At 34.3% G+C, this 21,677-nt stretch overlaps 1 protein-coding gene across 3 annotated transcripts in view; it reads right to left on the bottom strand.

Annotated features, from left to right (window-relative positions):
* Positions 1-5,079: 5,079 nt before the first annotated feature.
* The window catches only part of ETV1 (ETS variant transcription factor 1), an 86,131-nt gene continuing 69,533 nt past the window's right edge, over positions 5,080-21,677 (bottom strand). For all 3 annotated transcript variants that reach the window (XM_037836810.1, XM_037836809.1, XM_037836811.1), the window contains 4 exons: positions 21,084-21,152; positions 17,931-18,100; positions 12,673-12,774; positions 5,080-7,881 (listed from right to left, as the gene is read on the bottom strand). In XM_037836810.1, the coding sequence (XP_037692738.1) occupies positions 7,660-7,881; positions 12,673-12,774; positions 17,931-18,100; positions 21,084-21,152 (563 nt within the window). In that variant the 3' untranslated portion in view covers positions 5,080-7,659. The remainder of the gene's footprint in view (positions 7,882-12,672; positions 12,775-17,930; positions 18,101-21,083; positions 21,153-21,677) is intronic.

Genomic DNA, 21,677 nt, shown 5'->3' on the forward strand with positions numbered 1-21,677 from the left:
TTATTATTGCGTGGAACCAGCGAACACTAATACTGTGACCACTTCACGGTAGAGAGGAATTCCAGCGTGTAAACATACACAGCAAGTGGGCATTTGGTAAATGCTTTAAATGAAGAGCTCAGAATGAAGGCAGTCTAGAAGTTAATGGGTCAGCAGTCTGTTCTTCCTTGATTTTTAGTTACATTTTCAACAACCTACTTCATTACGTGTCATATAGATGTACACTTAATGATTAATGTTTCATTTTCTAGAACAGGAATGATTACCCTTAAATACTCATTGTATTTGAATAAAAGTGTCCCTGTTCCCACTGTCACTACCATTCACAAGGCTCCCTTTTCACCGTACACTTTTTGTGTAGGGCCTAAACCACAGTATTTCAACCCCAAATGATACACCAAATCATATAGTTTATTAAGTATGTACTAGATTCACATGGGTTAGTCTTATTTAGTTTGAGGTCAGGGACAATTTTTTATAAATCTATTGTATCTTCTGTAGAGTCTACCTATGAGCAGAGACATTTAATTTGACCCCAGCAAATACACAATCAACTGATTTTACAGCAGTGTTTAATAAAAATGTGTAAAAATTCATATTTGGAAATTTTGAGGAATTGAATCAATGAATTTCCCAATATAGAACAAACTGAAATGAATAATCCAGAGTCAGTTCTAATATGAGGGAATTAATATTAAATGAACCAATCATAATGCAGTATTTTTCTCTTTTGGGGTTTAAACTATCCAAATACTTATTGTCATATTTATCTATATTTTGGTTTTAGGAACGCTGCCTCAGGGTTTCTACACAATCACAGATTCTTGTGAAAATAAACAAGCAGTAAAATTCTGAGGGAGAAGTCTTTCCTCAGTTGATTCTATTTCATAAATTTCTTGATAATGAGTTTCAGAGGTAAGCTTGGAAAATAATTTGAGTGGCTAATTTTATGAGTTATTTGTAATATGTACTGTTAAATATGCAGAACAAGCCCTTCATGAAACCAACAAATAAAAAACAATGAAAAGATTTGGGTCATATTCCATTGGGGCCTGGTATTACATATTTGGGGAAAAAGTAAAAATAGCATTATCCCATCTATTCAGATACTAGACTCTCAATTTACAAAAAAAGTTTAATCCATAATGAATAGTTTTAAACAAGGCACCTCAATCTATGTGTGATTAAGTAGCATATTTCAAGGAAAAGATTTTGAATGGAACTTACAAGAGATTTGGAAAGTCAGAAAAAATATTCAATGCTGTAAATAAGGAAATTCTTATTATTTTGACTGAAAATGTGGCAAGTTGTTGGTGGTAGGCTCTTTTTATTTTTAGCCTATTTTCACATTAATTATTGTTTTCAAATCTAGCATATGTTTGGGAATTTTTTCCTAAAAATGGTATCTGAAATTATGACTGTTTTAACAATTTTGTGTATAATCTATAGCTTCAATGTTTGTGTCTTTATGATCAGTTATCAAATTTGACAATTCATACTAAAGAAACATGAATGTAAAAGATCAATTTACTGTATGATGTGGTTTGTTTTAAGGGGCTGTTTTATTTGTGAACTTACATTTATGTAACTGAGTTATTTTCAAAACATCCATTAAGCTGGTTATCTAAATAAACTTTTTCCTCCACAACAATCTGGGGGATACCAATCTGCTATTAGAAATAGCATTTACATATAACATTCCTCTTTTGTTCTTTAATAAAGCTATTAAACTATAGTGCAAAATCAAGGCCAACCTATTAGTAAAGGAACTACAATTAAATTACATTAATTAAATTAAATTATTAAAAACATAAAGTTGCATCTTTTAGAACATTTCTAATTCTAACAAAATGCAAAGTAACTCTTGGAATATTTTAATGAATTCTTTGTTTAAAAATAAAAGAAAAATTAAGAATTTAATTTTTAAGAATGTTTTTAAGAATAAAGAAAAGAATTAGCATTCTGCTGTTTAAAAAGTTAATGCCACATGCATTAGCTTATATTTTCTTCCCTCAAACCTCGTTAATTAAATTCACGTTAAGCTTTCCATAGGAATAAATTGGTTTCCTGGTTATTCAAACAATTAAAAATCTGTACAAGTGTCACAGTCCACCTTGCAGCAATGTGATATTAAAATAATCAAAAGAATTCTTTATAAAACAGTTCCTATGCTTTCAGTTTTCTACATTAAAAATCATTTGTTGTTTTTTCTGAATCATGTGACCTCAAATCTACTATACTTGGAAGGTTTCCTGAGAACTCTTAAATTACTTTCCAAAGTCATGTCTAATACCATAAATCACAGGGGCTGTGTTTACAACTTTCTGAAGAATTTGATAAGTACATCTGTCTATTTGGGGATCATTAACTCCTCCCCTTCTCCAATAGAAAAAACAAAATGGTACATCAAACACTTTAATTTCTAAATGCTTAAAGATACATTTCCTTTAAAAACAAATACAGGGTTTATTGTTGCTATTGTTTAAATATTCCTTAATTTCTTTCTTTTCTATGAGAAAGTTTAAAATAGTAAAAAAGAATTTTAAATGAAATTGCTTTAGCAAAATTCAATTCATTGTTTCAGACATTTAAAAATCATTAGACATTTAAATCAGGAAAGACACTAGGTCCAAGTTACATAAAAAGTTAGGGTTTATGAACTCCTATTAACACATGGCATCTGGACACAATGACTTTGTGGTTTTGCCTCAGCTTCTTGTCTGACAAAGCCAAGCAGTGATGGAGGCAGTAACCTAAGTCACTTAGGCATGGTCTCTAGCACATTAAGCTGTTGAGGGGATTAAGCAAAATAATGAATTTAAAGGGTACAGAATATAGAAAGACCTAGAAAAATATTTATCCACTGTCCTGGGACATAAGTTATTCAGAAAGACAATAATAAGTAGAAGTGACAGAAGTAGTGCAAAGACATTACTCAGTTGTATTGATCATAAATTAAATGATTAAGATAATTAAAGTCAATAAAAAATTTAGGCAACAGTAATCAGTTTTAGATGTGCCACCTTTTCAGAGTGATCATGACAGTCCAATATTTTCAATTTCTGAGCATATTTAGTTTGCTATAACCAGGTTTTTCAAAGTATATTTTCTCAGACTGTAGGTATAATTTTAATACATCCAAGTGCATTAAAATACTCTTCCCTAAAGAAACAAATCTAACTTTATAGTGAAAGAAAGAATATTGGATTGTGTATGCAAAAAAGGACCTACCTTCCATATGAATTCATAAATCATAGCTATTTTATATACACTTTTACTTGAACATTCTAAAATCATCAATGTTTCCATAAAGGTATCCACTACTCTAAGCAAATTCTCTTTCTAAATTATTCTTTTTCCAGAAACTGTTTTTTAAATAAATTTTTCTGTCTTACATTAAAAAATCAAGTCCTGAAAGTGCTAATTGAGTACTGAGTAAATTGGGCCAAATTCTTTAGAATCATGCCTAATACTAACACCTTCTTGAAACTTGGACTTTATGCACTTACTACAATTACCCAATATTTACATTTGCCCCCTTTAACTTCCTCCTATCATTATTTTTAACTATTTTCCCCCTGCTGCATACCAAAGTACAACTGGAAATTAGTTCACTCGTTCATTCTTTAATTTTTTTCTCTTTTAAGATTCTAAATAATGAACATTCAAATGGCCCACTCCCATGTTTTCTCATTACAGGCTCTGAAAATGCTGCATGATAGACAAAGTGGTTTATTTTTGAAACTTCTGTGATCAGGCCAAATGCTATATCAGGTAATATATTGATTTCCTTGTCATTATAACCAAGATAAGTTGACTCATATTTTAGAATTTTTGAGTAACAGAAATATTCTGTTCATTGTTCTTACCTAAAAAATAGTAATTACTTGCAAATGTTAAGATCATGTAACAACTCTTGCACCAAAAGAAATGTATTTAGAAATTAACAATCAGGCTTGGACAACAGAATTAACTGTGCTATTATTCTGTAATTGCTACACCTTTTGCGTGTGTGTGTGCGTAATTCTATAGTGTTGATCTAGGGGGATTCATCTAAAAGCCTGATGTGATTACAAGATGCTTCAGTGGAATGGGTGAACTTTAATAAAACATGTTTCCGAGTACCATTTATGTGCAGTAAAGTGAGAAAGAGTAACTCAATGGTAAATATCAGTGTCCTTCAACTTATTTTTAATCCCAGCACCCTCAATAAAACTTTTCTGCCTGAAGGTTAGTCATTTAGTATTTTGGGTACACAGTGCCTACATACGTGTGGTAGCCTAAACGATGTCTGCCCCCACCCCCACCCCAACTCTCCAGATGTCCACATCCTAATCCCCGGAACCTGTAAAATGATACCTTTTAAGGCAAAAGGGGCTTTTAGGGTTAAGTAAATTAAAGATATTGAGACGGGGAGATTATCCTGTATTATCTGAGTTGACCTAAAGTAACCACAAGTGCCTCTGTAAGAGGAAGGCAGAGGGAAATTGGACTACAGTATGGGAGAAGGAGACGAGATCAGGGGAGCAGATTGTAGTGATGTGGGAGCCAAGGAATGCCAGCAGCCTCTAGAAGGGAAAGAGACAAGGATCAATTCTCCCCAGGAGTTTCCTGGAGCAACAATTTCTGCTGACACCTTGGTTTTAGCTCCTTAAAGCTCATCTTGGACTTCTGACCTCCAAAACTCTAAGAGGGTTAATTTGTGTTGATTTAAGTCACTAAGTTTGTGGTTACTGTGTCAACAGGAAACTAGTATACTCTGTAGGAGGTTCAATCAAATGACCCCCAAGGTCTAAGAAAACTGCTCTGCACTGTCAGCTTTATGGGGTTTTATATTTTAAGTATTTGTATAGGCATACATTAGGAGAATCATTTTCCGTTAATTATTTGGGATGTAATATTCTTTGTTGTAATAAGTTGGTAGGGTATTAGCACATTATCACCAAGAGGCAGCAAACACTCGTGGAGATGTACGAATCTTTTAGTTTCCTTTACCAAGCTGAAGAAATAGACTCTATTATTAATTGATTTCTATCTTTGAGTAGCCAAATTCAATTAGCAATTCAAAACACAAAGATCTTGCAGAAATCAGCTGCCAGATTTATTAATCTACCTGAAAATAAAAGTACAACCAAACAAAAAATGGAACAAAAACAGAACTTAAAATAAAACAAAAAACCTTTAGATACATTTTCCAAGGGTTTATAATGCAGTGTTTTGAACCCTTCTGCACTGAGAAAATACTTTATATGGGCCAATTACTTATTTGGTTCAGTGAGTCACTACCTTAAATAGCAAAATATATGGTTTGTTTTTAAATATTATATAACTAATCTTCCTTTGATCCCTTAACATAACTCAAGGCCCAATTGCTCCGAACTGGCAGACTAGAACTAGAGTGTTAAAACTAGAAAGAAAAAAAGAAAAAAGAAATGAAAAATAATTAAAAGAAAAAGAATCTTCAAACAGTGTTCATTTAGACCTTATTTTAATGACCCACTTAAAATTTGCTACTTCAATTTATCCAAATATCTCAATTCTCTAATAAAACTTTTGCTGAATATTTTCAAATCTATTTTATATTAAATGCCATCAATGGCCACATGAGCACAGTAGGAGAAAAATACCAAAAGTTCTCATTTTTAAGGCATACTTATTAGGCCATAATGGCCCTGATGATACATGATGTATAATATAGAACAAGCATTGAAATCACAGGATACATACATGTTGAAATTAGAATTTTTTATAGGATTAAATGTGAATAGAATGGATTTGGGTATGTGGGGTTTCCAATAACTGTCCTCTTTTGAGAATTAAGCTGGGATCTGGAGAATCAAGCTGTTGGAAAAAGGTTAGCTCAAGTCATTTTTCCACAATCTTTCCTGTGCTCTTTATGAAATACTTTTATAGGCTTATTTTGGCTGTGCGGTTAGGACTTAACAAATTTTTTTTTGTTTTTTTCCTATAGAATCTGAAAAAGAAAAGAGGTCATTCCTCTGGGAAATTGGTGGATTGAAGAAAATTCCTATTTCTCCCTTGAATCTTTTAGCAAACTATTCAAAGATAGTGTGACACCATTTCCTTATTGGGTTTTTAAGATGAATGGAACAACATGTCTTGCTTTAAATATTTTCACCAAATGCAAAACAAAACCAAAACAAAAAACTTTGAAACTTTAAATCTTTAAATCTTTCAAACAATCCAATCACATTTACATGAGTGTCCAAAACAAGAAGATGGATAGTATCAGTGCCAGCACTATGTCATACAGCAACTTCATCATATTCTTTGACAATTTGTGAATAATTTTCCATTTCACCAAAAGTTACAAAAGTTTCCACAGTTTCCCTTAGCAAGCTGAAGCTTACTCTTCATTTGTCAATGTGCATAAAAGCTGCTTATAGCATAGCATGGCGTAAGCTATTTTTAAGCAATAAATGGTTCGAGTCATCTATTTTGTCCTGAAATGCTATCTGTTAACTGCATTGCTTATAAATGGTCATAGTAAATTCAGCATGAAAGAGAATATTACAGAAAAGACAGCAGCAGAAGCATTAGCATTATCTAATATTTATATATGTTATCAACATAACACAGCAGTAAAAGGTTTAAATGCATATCAGTGGGTACCATGTCTAAAAATTACTATAGTACCTATTTAGTGTATGGGATATTTTTCTTAAGGAGTGCTTGCTGTATCTAGAACAGCATAATATGTGATTTAGTACAGTTAATTCTTACTGATTAAATAATGTTTCATGTACCGAAGGAAATGAAAGGAGACAGTTATTTTTTGCTTCATTGTGATCTCAGATTTAACATTTAAAAGAAGATCCCGAAGGACCACAACATGTCATTATTTAACAGAAATGGGCTTCAAAATATTTAACAGTATGATTTGTATCTGAACAGCAAGGTGGCACCAGATACATGTAATGTGACTGACTTCTGACTCAGTTCGGAGCCCGAGTCCAAAACTGTGCCCCTCATTTATAATCATAGTTATTACCCAACTTCAGAGAGGATACCCATTTTATGGGTATCCCCTGAGAGTCATATACAAAGAAAAACAAAACAAAAAACAGCAAATGCAATCTCTGAATACCTTTTACAAGAGGTGCAAAAACAGTCATTTCTAATTATTAAACTGCCATTTACAGTATTTTTTTTTTTTTTTGTACACCTGCAGAGACTCAGAAATGATGGGGAAAAATGCCCAAGGCATTTCGCTCGGTAGTCTCCAAGTGGATATTTACACAATGTGAAATAATTGTACCACAGATACCTGGAGAAAGGAAACATTATCTTATGCTGTTAGGAAATCAAACAGACATTGATAGAGCCTCATTATACTCAAAACCTGTAGGACCCCATCCCTAGCCTAGGTAAAAAGTAATCCTCAAATCCCCCCACCTATTCACCCATTAGCTTCCTGTTACACAGAATAAATGCTTAGATTACCCCCACCCACCCTCAAATAAAGTGCGCAGTCCATGGCAGACCATAGAGTAATGCAACAGGAAAAGCCCCTTTTTGTGTATTATTTAAAAATAAAATACAAACAAAAAATAAAACAAAGATTGAAGGGAATTCGGCGATTCTCTGCATCTTGCAAGAAGAAGAGCGCGAGGACGCCCTGCTTGACTGTCACTTGCATTAGTACACATAGCCTTCGTTGTAGGGGTGGGGGTTGCAGCAGCCACCTTCGGGCATGTAGGCCATGCTCTCATCAAAGTGAGACAGAGGCACTGTGTCCTCTTCATTGATGTGGCGTTCCATGTCCGTCTTCAGCAGCGGGCGCTGATTATCTGGAAAGGCCATGGAGAAAAGGGCCTCTGGGTCACACACAAATTTGTAGACATATCTCTCTCCAGCCACCTGATGACAACATGAAAGAGAAAAATCCATCCTCACCATCACCAGATGGTGAAGGACAGGGAAAGAAAAACAAAAAACAGGTTTAATACACCAGAAAGGATGGATAACATATGGAAAAAAAGCAGATATAAACAGATATTAACAGATATAAATAAAAGCTGAAAAGAAAGTCTTTACATTGTGGAATGAATTGTGGGAAATATATAAAGAACAGTGCAAAGAAATACTCTTTTATGTTGACCTTGAGTAATAATTATGTTTATTTCGGATATAGCTAAGAAAGCTCAGAGGTTTAACATAAAGGCAACCTTACATTTTGAAAAAAAAAATCAATGATTGAATGCAGGCATCTCATGTTGAAATGCTTTCTCTGTTCTTAAAAGTAATATCTGTACTAATAAAAACTTAAACTGCACCTTTAAGGTATAGTGTCTCCCTCTTAACATTACATTTCTGAAACTGTAGAAAAACTAAACTTACAAACTTTAAAAGAAAAATGTGTTTTATTCCTAACAAAACTAGACTAGAGAGCTGGGTTTGTTTTTTTTTTAAATTCACTGTGCATTCTTATCTCAAAAAAAAAAAAAAAGACACATAGCCTTATTTAGATGAAAGATGGATAAAGGACAGCATTATCCTGGGTATATCACTTGAAAAAAAATGAAGGCAAGATGCATTAGGCAGAAGTTAAGGATGTGTGTAAAGCGTCAAATTGAAGTAAGAGGTGTAAAAAAAGTGAAAAGAATTTAAAATACACAGTGCATAGGGAGGAAATGAGAAAGAAATGTGACTACTGCCTGAAAAAAGGAGTAGTGGCATAATTTGTAAGGAATGACATACTGCCAACCTAAATATTGAAGAGTGATGATTCCTTAAGAAATGATAAACAATGGAGTGAAACAAACATGCCCCTCTTAATAGACAATGCTGAGGTTCTCAAAAAACCAGGAGTGGGGTGTGTGTATGTGGGGTGAGTGTGGGGGCAGACAAAGTTCTTTGTATTTAATTTTGATGATAATTCTTTTGAGTATGTAGAGTTTGCAGAAAGGTCAAAGTTACTTAACACCTCCGTGTCCCAGTGTATCAAAAAGGCACCGCTAGTTGATTTGTGGTGTGTGGGGACAAACACTATGTTCATGGTTTATGAACGGTATGTTTGGAAAAAAAGGAACAACTGCGAAAGAGCAAGCTGTTCTAGATTCAGTTTTAGGCTTTCCCCTCCTCCCTGGATTTAATTAAGAGAAACTAATCTCAAAAAAACAAAATAATGAGTATTTCTAGGTTCAGAAACAGTCAGAACTTGGAGGTTTTATGAATTTGAGCATGTTTCTTAACGTGCCTCCACAGTTCCCTTCTCTTTATAATGCATCCTGGGAAAAGACTGCTGTGAGATTTAGATCGAAGTCTATCTCTAGCAGAGTGCATGACAAAGGGAGGAAACTGGCTTAAGTTAATTTACTTTAGTTCTTTTCACAAAGGAAGTCAAGTTCTTAAAGGTGAAATGACCATGAAAGTAAAAATAGGAAATAAGCTGAGATAATAAACTATAGTTTCATTTCATTCTCCTTTGTTCAAAGCATTTTCAGAAAAAAATAAAACAAATGACCTTCAGGCTTCTGAGCATTTTAAACCTGCTTTGTTTAGTTTGGGGCTGCAGAGCAAGAGGCATTTGCTTTAGGCTACTGACCTTTTTTTTACCAACCTGTAGCTATTGGCTGTAATTACAAATTCTTTGATAAATGAAAAACTTTTCACAGTAGAGAACTGAAATCTACATACACTCAACATTATAAAATCTCTTAAGGTCTACTCAAAGCTTCCTTCTGTTTTTCTTCTAAACAAACATTTTTAAGGCTACTAGTAGGTTTACTGAACTATGTTAAATTCTGCTGAAGTTAGAACAAGGACTGATAACTGATCAAAGGAAGTGATGTCTGTATTCCATTATTAATACAATTGCAATGTGGAGAGTGCTGTACATTAAATATACTCAAATTGCAATGCTGAAATAAGAATTCTGAAGGGGAGGAAAATCATAGTTAAATAAGCAAGTGGCTTTTGAGCTATGCCTTGGTAAGCTGGATATTTAAATTATTTTTTTTTTAGTTTTAAAAAATGTTTGTAAGTAATACAGGGATACTGGAGGAAAATTAGACATTATAAATCAAGCAAAAAATAAATAGTGATTGTCCAGCAATAACCACTGTTAAAATACTGGTATACATTTTTCTGGGCATTTTTGAAGTTTTTAAATAGAATTATACACTCTATAAGGTATAACAGACATTACTCCAATGTTTCTTATTTCATTCACAACTACTGAAATTAACATTTTTAACATGTTTGGACCCATTTGGTTTCTTTTTCTTTTTCTTTTCTATTAATTTATTTTTTCATACATGATATATGCAGACATGCATAGTTTTAAATTAATGCACAACTGTGATCTGATACACATTGTTCTCCATATGTTAAAATACACAATTTCACTTAACATTTTTAGAAAAAACTGCATCATTTTATAGCAAATGATTATACAAGAATTAAGCATAAGAAAGGTTCATAATTTCAGCAGGTAAGGATGGGAAGACAGGATGTTCTAGAAAGAGGGAAAGTAAGTAAAACAGAGGGAGTCACAGTTGTCACGGTACAGCAAACAGAACTGGCTCAACACATCAGAGGAAACATGGATGTAAAAATTGTAAGGGGTCTTGATCATTGTGCTAGTTATAAGTAGGCTTCAACTTCTGCAGGTTGGATTATCACTATACAGTGGCACACCAAAAGGTCTGTCATGCAGAACACTTTACTTTCCTACATTAGCTGATAAAAAATTGTAAATAGTTTTCCTTTGGCAGTTACAGCCTAATAGGGAAAAATCCGAGGAGCAAAATGTTTACCTCTATTTCAGCATCTGTGTCATTATTTTATAATTTGAGTGTTTTACCTTATCAACTTGTTAAAATAGGAGGAAAATGGGAGTGTGATAGTAGTATATTAGTCATAAGAAGCAAATTTGAGCACACTGAAGACCCAGTATGACATCCTGGGGATACCGTGCCAAATAACGTGCCTAAAAGCTGAGGTGTAATTAGAGAGCTTACAATAATTTTAGCTTTCTATGAATGGAACTTTACATCTACGATTCAAACTTCACACTTCCTATTTTCATACATGTTTTGAAATTACATCATGTACGAAAATAGAGGCTTACATGGAGTTTTAAATTTGTTCTCTAGGAAATGGAGTGGGAGGGATTATATAATTTTTAGTAAGGGACTTAAAGATCAAGGGCTTACTGTGCCTTCGTTTTTGAGAGGCATTGAGAACTGCCATTTACTGAAGAATTTTATTTTACCAGGAACAATACAAAGTGGGTCGAGTACAGTATTTCGTTTAACAGTCACAACAACTTTATGAGGTAAGAAATACCACCATTTAGTAGAAGAGTCTGTTCAGAAAGGTGATCAAGTGAGAAGGTAGCATTTGAGCTTAAATCCTGACCACATTAACTTTTTCCACTGAGCAGCACTGCCAAGGAAACTGCTCCACACCTATCCTGACAGTCCAGGTAATGTGCCCTTGAATCAGGAAGACAGTGGTGAAAAGGAAAAGAAGGGGATGCATTTGAAAGGATTTGACTACACATGGGTGTGGGTGGTAGGAGAGAAAGGGGGGAATTAAAAATAGCCCTAGGGTGGAGATGGAGAAATAGGAGGAGCAGGTAGCAGACAATTAGACCTTTTGAAGTTGGAATACAGGGAAAGAGGAAGCAACTAAGAAGCTAATGAAACCATATCTTTTAAGAATCTTGGAAATTCTAACTTCCAGGCTTGCACATTCCAGAGGTCTGATTTCCCTATGTTCTGGGAAAGGTGCTGTTCCCCTCCTGTTCTATTTAGCTTCATGTAACAATTAGTCTAATTTCTGATGGCATACCTATGGTGACATAAAAATAATGCCGTACTCTGTAACTACGTTCATGTCCAAAATGAACACAGGATGCACAATAAATTCATAATGCTCACAATTAATAAATCATAAAGTTGGTACCCACTCATGCCAATAAGATTTGCATCTGTATGCAAGGATGACAGATATAATAATAATATCCAGATATTTTATCTTTATTCCTTCATTTATTTATTACCATGTTCAAAAATGTTATATTTTGTTCTAAGTGTAATTCATTTATTTTCTCTCTATTCTGTTTCAAAACTTTTAAATAATGAAGCTCATTTGGGATAAAATGTATTTAACTTCTTTCTACCAAGCAGATAAGATCAAATACTTATTTTTAATAAATGTTTTAGGGTTTAAGCTGCCACGTAATGAAACCAGGCAAAGAATATCAAGAAAAAATGTTTTTAAGAATCAGAACAAGAAAAGAAGAAGATTCTTAGTGGCTAAAATACTTTCTTTTCATTGGAGTCTGTACAAAAGCATTTCAAAATTAGAAAATTGTGGACAATGTAGCAGAATAAGAGCTTCTTCTGAGACATATAGGCACTTTATTAGTACCAGAACAACCTTTTTTTCTTAATCATATGCAGCAAAGTAGGCACTTCCAGAAAGCCTATTATTTTGTATATAATATTATTACACATTTGTCCACAATATTCATGCATTTATAAATACCAAAGGCTTGAAATACCAAACCAAGAGCTAAGCATTTGTTAAAATGAGTGAAAACCGTGCTTCAGCAATGCAATGATACATGGCTTTCGAAGTATGAAGTGCAGATTAATGTGCAACATTTCAATGCATTTTAATGCTGCGCTAGCTGCTCACCTTTTGCATGATTCCCTTTTCATAATAATAGCGGAGTGAACGGCTAAGTTTATCATAGTTCATAGCCGGCCTGTTTTTCTGAATGCCCCAACGCCTAGCCACCTGCCACCAAAACAGAATTACATTGTAGTGTTAAGTATCAACTTATTAACAGACTTCATACAAATTAGATAATTAATTAATTACTTCCAAACCCTCCAAAACATATCCAATTTAAGACATAAGTAAAGATGCAAAAGCTGTCAGAATCTGAATTCCCAGTGTCCTGGTCTGCTTTTTAAACCAGGCAACCAGCAATCACCCTGAACCATCACAATGGAATTCTTTGTCACTATTGTTTTGGATACAAAATTAAATGGAAATAAGGGAGTGTGTTTACAATGGGAATGAACAGTCTGCAATTCACAAAAAATGAGGCAAGTTTTCCATCCTGCTTGAGATAGGTCTCTGTTTTTTCCCTTCTCGGTTTTTCAGATAAAAACTATAGATCAAGAGCAGCTTAGTGAACCTGTTTGTAAAGGTGTCTTATTGAGGCTTTGATAAATGAAAAGATATTGTACTCAACACTACGTAAAAGAGGGAACAAGTGGTAATGTGTGTGCAGCAGAGGAACTAGTATACAAATTAATCAACTAAACTGCAAATAATTTTTATTGCCTGAAGCAGCATCTAAATAAAATTGTAGCCAATACTAAACAGGAGAATCAGGCATTAGTTTAGGGAACAGTAATTGGATGCTAAAAATAAGAAGGAAGTGGAAAAGGTCACAGTCTATATCAGTCCACAAACAAAAATCTCTAAAGCAGAATGTCCACTTTGTAGTTTAGTGAATAATACTCAAGCATTTTATGATGTGGCTCTGGAGGAGCAACTTATCTGGCAAAGAGAGAGTTCTTCAATAGAGCTTTAAGAAAACCTTCCTGATTTCAAACAATCATTCCTAAAAAATGCTACAATAAAAAAAAACCTCCTTTCTCAATGTATAATTCCATCTCACCACCACACCAGATAGCTGAAGCATCATAAGAATATGGTAGCCTGCTTTTGCTACCCCCAGCTAAAGTCACGTTCCATTAATTTCCACTTTTTATTAGTGTGAGCAGAAACTGCAGCTGCCAAGCAAACCTAGGCAACCCCAAGAGAGCATTAACTAATAGGGTTAGCGTGTTCATTCAATTCCATGAAATTCCAAGTTGTTGCTATGCCACAAATACCAAAATAGAATGCTTTTCAGAGAGATTGTTCTGTCTCTTTCCACTTTATTAGCAATAACCTTTCTCCAGAGTTTTTTTTTAAATTATTATTCTGTTTTAAAATATTGTTCCTTGCTATTTTCTTTCTCACTGATTTGTATTCCCTGAATAAAGACACATGTAATTTGGTCACATGCATAGTCTTTTCTGAGATCAGCGAGATGTTTTAGACAAGATTATATATCCAACCAGATAGTCAAAGAGGCAAGTACATCTTAATTTTAAAAGGACAAACTTCACTTTAATGTAAATGTATGGAACAATAGTGAACGGAGAGGGTGACAATAAGAAAATAATACTTTCTAAATAAAATGTCTTTCAAAAACCTTTTACAATGGACACCAGAGAATCTTTAATAGATACGACAGTTGAACAGCCTGAAACCTGGAGGAGATGTGAAAAATGAGTGATTAATATTGCCTTAAATTAAACAACAATTTCTGAATACTTATTCATTTATAAATGCTTCTTTTCTAGAAACTCACCAGGATTCACCTAGAAAATATAATACTTGCAAGAAACTTTATGACAATGTTATGGAAGTCTCTGGGGAGGGAAAAGAAGATTTTATTTTAATGCCGTAAATAGAGTTTCACTCCTATGGTGTCAGTTAATTCTCAGCACAATGGATATTAAGCAGACATGTTCAAGAAGTAAAAACTATTCTTAGAGCTGTTTCAGTGTTGTATTCCTCACAAAGTTGAGGGGAAGGGTCCATACCAAACAGCCTGTGAGATGCAGACAAAATTGAAGCTCAAAATTAACAGGTCTTCCTAAGATCTATAATTCCCAGGCTGTGTGGGCCACTCCAACTAAGAAAATCCGTTCAGTCCTCACATATGCTCCACGAATCACCACTATATCCAGCACTACTTAAAGCCAAGACACAATTCTCAAGAGTAGAAAAGAAGACACTGATACTTCCTTATAATATTCCTCCTTCAAATGAAAACTTAAGCTGCTAGCAAGGAAATTGAAAAGATGGTGGCCCTATGTCATTCATCCTTATTGTCAAATGAATTAAATAAAAATGTGTACTGGATCAAGTGCTATTCACTTGTTTTTAAAACCATGCTTGAACATGCAACAGTGAAACTGGAAACCACCAGTGGGGCCTAACAGACTGCCTGGTAACTATTCCAGCTTAACAAGCTTGATTAAAATCAAAAGAACTTTACAACAAGTCATATAGATGCTTTACTATATTGATAACTGTTCCCGAGAACAATTCCCTGCTATCTGTGAATAATTACAACATTATATCTCATTATCTCAAATATCCCCAAAAGAGAGATATTAAAGATTATGTGTTTGCTAAAGTTATCCAAACACAATGAGCGGATGGCACAGGCCTGGAGTCTCATTCAATATCATACTACACGCAAGATGAGATTTAAGGAAATTCTTGAGTAAGTCCAACAGAAGGATGGAGTCAGAGCCATCTCTCTTGAGTTGTGCTGGAATAGAACAGCTGAAGAGCTGCTGGTAAAGAGGGTGACTGTGGGCTGTAGAGGCTAAAGAAATTTCACACTTTCCAAGGATGAAATTTAAACAGAACAGCAGACATTGCCTGATGGAAGCAACTGCAACCGTGAGCAATGCAATAGTCAGAAATGGGTTGTTTCATTTTTGAACAAAGGCCTCAGAAGACATTCAGTGCTGATTGTGTAATTCCCATTCAGTTAGTTACTATTTGGAAATATCTACTGACTGAATGACCCAGCTCTTTTTCACTTTGTGAGACTGCTATAGAAATGTCTACATGTCAGTTTGTTGTGTGGAACAGATATAATTGTATTTCTTTCCTATCTTTTAAAATCACAGAAATCCAGAATTGGAAGGAACTTAACAGTCATCTGTTCAAGTCTTTTATTCTACTTATTCAAACTTGATCATTATAAAAGTGAACAGCTGTGACTGCTAAGGGGAATGGGTATTTTCCTTCTTGGAGTAATGAAAACATTCTAAAATTGATTGTGGTGATGAATGCACAACTCTGAATGTACCAAAAAACCACTGATTGTACACTCTGGATGGATTGTATGGTATGTGAATCTATTTCAATAAATCCGCTTTAAAAAAAAAAGTGAACAATTGCCATAAACAGAAATCATCACTTGCAGAAGATTTTTATGCTTCAGAGTTGATCAAGAATTACTGACATAATCCAGTAATTCCCCTATCTATGGGGCTTTCCCCTATACGTGGCAAAAAAAAAAAAAAAAAAAAAAAAAAAAAAGAAATCTGTTTCTCCTCAGTTTATTTTAATCACAGGTGGAGGGAAATAAATGTTTAGCAGATACAAATTCCTGTAGAATGTACTCAGTTTTCCAATGAACCAACTCTTGCAGTGATTATTAACATCTTTCATGAGGTGAAGAGCACACATTCCCATCATATTAAAGGGCTTTCAAATTACTTTTAGGTTAAGTGTTTCTAGTCTCATTTCTTAGTGCTTCACATTTTTGCAGTTCTTTCACTGACACCATTTAACTACATCTACATAAAAACTAATTTCCTTTGACAGCCAAATTAAGCTTCAGGCACACTACAAAGTTCAAACACCCTAACAGTTAGCCACACTAGGTAAGGAATACTTTCAAATTCCGATGTTAAACCCTGGGAGGGGGAGGCTGCAAAGCCAAACCCCTCAAGTGCTACTAGAGCACTGATGCAGTCTGGAAGAGACTTAATTGAGCTAACCAGTTCCTCTTATTCCATATTTCTTTTAATACATATTTGAATCAGATAACCTCTTAATTTTACAAAGTAACATGGCCTTATCTTCTGGACATCAATTCATGCATATTATCTGATATATAAATTGAATACATGGTTTAATAGGGCAACAAATCTAAGATGTATGGCCCAGTCGTCCAGATTGTAGATGTCCAATCCATATGAAACTAATCACCCTGGGTTCAAAAATAGCTGGATGTCTTACTGAATTTTTCTACCTCACGAGGTGTTTACATCCTACAGCCAGTATGATCAGTCATAGACAGGTTAGCTCACAGTCTTCAATCAATTGAAGTCAATTTTAATAGTAGTGAAGAAAGCATCTTTAGTAAGACAAAAATTTCCTGTAACTCTCACTTTCTATGGAAGTGCTATTTATGGATTATGTTGAGTAACAACAGTAGCTTTAAGCCTAAAGCTAGACCTGGGAAGAAAAAAAAAATTGAAATGAGAAATTCTTCATGGAAATACTCCATGTGTGGGTGTGGGTGTGGGTGTGTGAGGAAGATGTATTTGAATAGTTACTTGAAAACATTGTTCCATTTATCTATATTATCTCTATCCTGATTTCTCTCATTTAGATATTGTCTTACATCTCTATGGGGATAGTGGCAATGTCATCCTTATCTTTCAATGGAATATAAACAGCCCAGTAGACTTGCAGCAAATGTCACTAACAATCAAAGAGAAACAATATTTCTACCAGTCCTGAATCCTTTAAGATACTTAAGGACAGAATTTTCTACTGTAGCCCTTGCATGTCTTTGTCCCCCACAGCTATTCCTCCTCCATCCCTCTTGCACATGATTTTGGTCCCTAAACATGCCTTTCCAATCTCTTGATAAAATACAGATTTTCTAAATAATAGTGGCTAATTTGCAAGAACAATTCCTCTCTTCCCAAAACTAACTTAGGCAGATGCAGATCCCCTGAGAAGCCCCATAGAACATTCTGCCCTCCTTCCCCAAGTTGGTTCTCCTTTGGAGCCTTCTCAGGTCAGTCACTCTTGAATAAGGCCTTATGTTAATGATGCACTGGTTGATCTTCCACCTATCAGTTCTGTAGATGGTATTCAACTATAACAAGCACTCAACACACACATGCATTTGTGATTTTAAATTAAGACTTTTTTTGCCCACCTTCTAATTCAGAAAGTTTCACTAAAGTTTTTATATTTTATAAGTATTTTTGGCACATTAATCAAATATACCAGTTTCTTTATCTTGCAACACATCTGATTTCCCTGATTAAATCTATTAAACCAACCTCTTCTGGTTCAATCAGTTTAAATTCCATGCCTCGACCAGTCCAGGCAATGAAATGGGAATTTGAAGGATCATCCAGAAGAGCTACCAAAAACTGCCAGAGCTGAAGGGATCCCCGCCGCTGATATGTGGGTCCTTCCCGATACATTCCTGGCTCTTGTTTGATGTCTCCTAAATTCAAAAAATTTTAAAGGATTTTATTATTAGTGATACCATTCCATTTACAATAAACTACACATTAAATCAACCACTAAAATGTATAAACCACGACTACTTTATGGGCTTCTCTGAAACATCATCTTACCATAAAATAGGAATTTATGCAGCTAAAAAGTTGAATATAAACCCATAATCTGTATAAACCAGACAACTATATATAATATATACTAGCCAATATAAACACACACAGGTAGTACAGAATAAATTCATGAATGTCATTTACCACTTTTTCATTGATTTCTCTAAAAATCATGGTATCTCATCACACTTTTTTGCTAAGCAGCAACTGAAGAGGGGATAGTCAATTTTAAGCTCTGGCTATTTTATTTTTACAAATTAAATTATGCAAACTACCATCTGTAAATACCTCATTGAACTGCATATGACTAACTTTTTAAAATTTTAATGCAAATGTTTCAAAGTAAATTTAATAGCATCTTAAACTGAGTTATTTATGTAATTTATGCAAATTACAAAAATCTCATGGGTAATTCAGGGCATATTGGATTACCTTCATGCCATCTTCCCTCCACAGATTCATCCTTCCCTCCATGGATTCATCCCCTCCATAGATTCATCCCACTTTCTCAACTGGTAGCAAATAAAAATTATCTCTTGCTTTTGTTTTGTTGTTGTTGCTTATGCTTCACTCATTGAATTTAGCTTACTATTGTTTTTCAAAAGTCCAATTTTAAAATGTATACACCAGGTTTTTCTGTAAAATTATATTTTTTAAGTAAGAATGATTTTTGTGTTACATTTAATACAATATTCATATACAGTATAAAATTTATTAAATAGATTACAGTAATAATGGTGTTAGTGTATGTCTGTGATATAAAGATCAGTTTACTTGGTTTTCCCAAAAAAATATTCAGTGCCATGACTTGTGATAATTTACTTCTATCTCTAGCAATTAGGATTGAGTGTCTAGGCTCCTACAAACATTATCATTGTTAATGCATGAATTTCTTTTCTCCACTAAAGAAACAATTCAGACAATATATTCAAGCCAACTTATTCACACTACTTGTGAATTACAAAATAGACAAAAATCACAAGCTTTGTAAAACTTTCTTTTGGTCAGTAGGGAGAAATATACCTCTTAAAATATTTATAAAACGGAACAACACTTTAAAAACTTAAACCAAAATACAGAATTATCCAGTCAATAGCTGCTGAAAATCATTCTGTTGTTTTGGCCTAAGCTAGATAATACATGTGTCTCTTCGTATTGATTTCAATGACAATTTTATTTATCTCAGTTGTTCCTTCTGAGATTCACAGCTTGCTTTTTTTTCAAGGGGATAGCTGAGCAATTATGGAGATAGAGTGAAACACTGTTAAAATTTTCTAGTCTCTAGATTGCTTCTGCTTATAAATGTGACTGATCATACTGGCCAGGTACTATTTAAAAATAACCTTTGTTTTCTTTTTTCTTGTTTTCCACTTCTTATAAAATGAAACACTAGTACTATCTTCCAAAATATGTTTTCTTAATATAAAAGTGAGGAGTATTTAAAAGCCAAAGGGAATAAATACTGAAGACAGCTTCCTTAAATATTAGTGTAACTTTGGTCTGTTAGATTTCAGTGCAATCCTCTCTACAGTATTGAGACATATTTCTTCCTTACATGCCCTTACTCATTTTCAAGATCTCTTAACATACAAAGCTTGCTAAGAATGAAAGAAATGATGAAGGTTCTTTCAAGAAATAGGGGCTTTGTGCTTTGTCTAAAGAGAAAAATTTGTTGTATATTTTAAGAATTGTGATGCTCTGCTTTTGGTGCAAAATAAACAGCCTGGTTCACACCTCCAAAACTCAAAGCTTAAACTCACTATTGTAGAAAAAGGCCAAAAAAGTGACCCAATTGGGTTTTTAACCCTGTGACCTTGAATAGATTTAGCAATTAAAAAGAGGCTAAGGAAGCAGATCTTCCCAAGACTCACCAATCCTTTGAGAAGTGTAAGAACAGCAAAAAGTGTAAGAACAGCAAAAAGCTTGGGAACATAGAGTAATCTGCAAGCAACTAATTAGGGATTGAAAAGCAATCTGAGCATGTACTTTGCTGTTTAAATAATGGCAATTAAAAACTTCTGAGAGCTCCCTCCTCATTACAGCCATGATCCCCAAAGTTTGTGCAATCAGCTAATCAGTGGGCCCCTGCTCTCTTCCTGTTAAACAATCAAAGCAGGAAATATGGAAGACCACTCTGAAGAACCACTAAATCAATTAACTGTTCACTTTTTACCCCAGCTTCCTCATAGAGGCTGACTTCTGCCACCGTTATCAATAAAAGAAGGTTCTATCTAACTTGACACCCCTTTCTAACATCTGGGACCTCTTCATTGCAACAGCGAGTGATATTAAAAAGGTAATGCTTTCCTAAACTTCCTTTTAAGCAATTACAAAGTAATGCCACATTAGTAATGTACATTTTTCCCAGGGTGGGGTGGGAAGAGGGACTGAAAAACACTAACTAAATGGGCAGCTATGTTGTTCTTGTGTTCCATAATGCATCTTTTCATGGACAATAAAAGAGGCTGCATTAGTCATCAGTGCATCCACAGTGGCATGCTTTCTGCTCTGCTTTGTTAATTACAGGATCAACTTTCAATAAATCTTGAAAAACAAGCTGCATGTGCTCATCAGGGCAATGGAAAGCCCCCTCTTACCCCACACAAAGCTCAGCAAGAAGGATGCTCTTTGGTTATATCTTCAAGAAGGGACTCTCTCAGGACAAAAGGGAAAAGCTTCTTAATGGGGGAAGGAAAAAGAAAATTTGTAGCTGAAGTTTAGCTAGAGCTGAGTGCATGCTAAATGATATACACAGAAATCTTAAGTAGGAATGCCGACTGTTTCTGGGAGAGGCACAGGTGATCTCTTCACTTCCTCTTACGTAAATCAAAACATGAAGCACAATGAAAAACCTACCATCAAATTTCTCTGGGACAACACAGGTGTCATCATAAAATGGCCTGGGACCCTTTTCAAACATACAGCCTGTAAGGGGAAAATGGGATACATTTATTCATGATACAAATGAAGTCACACACAGTTTAAAATATAACCATTGGCACAAATACTGGGATAGAAAATCACTCTGCCATCTTTCAGCTCTTTGCCCCTGGCCATATTATTTAACCTCTCTTGCTTCAATGTTCTTATCTATAAAAGGGGGTTGATAATAATAGTACATAACTTTTGGGGTTGTTGTAAGTATTAAATGATTTAATATAAACAACTTTAGAAGGAAGCCTAGCACACAGTGATAAATGAAAGTTAGCTATTCATATTATTAACCGAAGCACACAGCTCATGTAAACATAAGGGCAAACATAGGATTCATAACGTTGTCACCTGTTGTTCCAGTTTCTTCTCAGATTTTTTTATTCAATAAGTGAATCCCTGATATTTACCTTGCACTATCTATTATTACCCTGATGATCTGAAACAGATTCATTTTACCTCCTTATTTCGTTATAGAAATATTTACTAGACAAATCTTCACAGTTGTTCACCTTCAAT

The sequence above is a fragment of the Choloepus didactylus genome, chromosome 5 (assembly GCF_015220235.1).
Source record: "Choloepus didactylus isolate mChoDid1 chromosome 5, mChoDid1.pri, whole genome shotgun sequence".
Classification (NCBI taxonomy): Eukaryota; Metazoa; Chordata; class Mammalia; order Pilosa; family Megalonychidae; genus Choloepus; species Choloepus didactylus.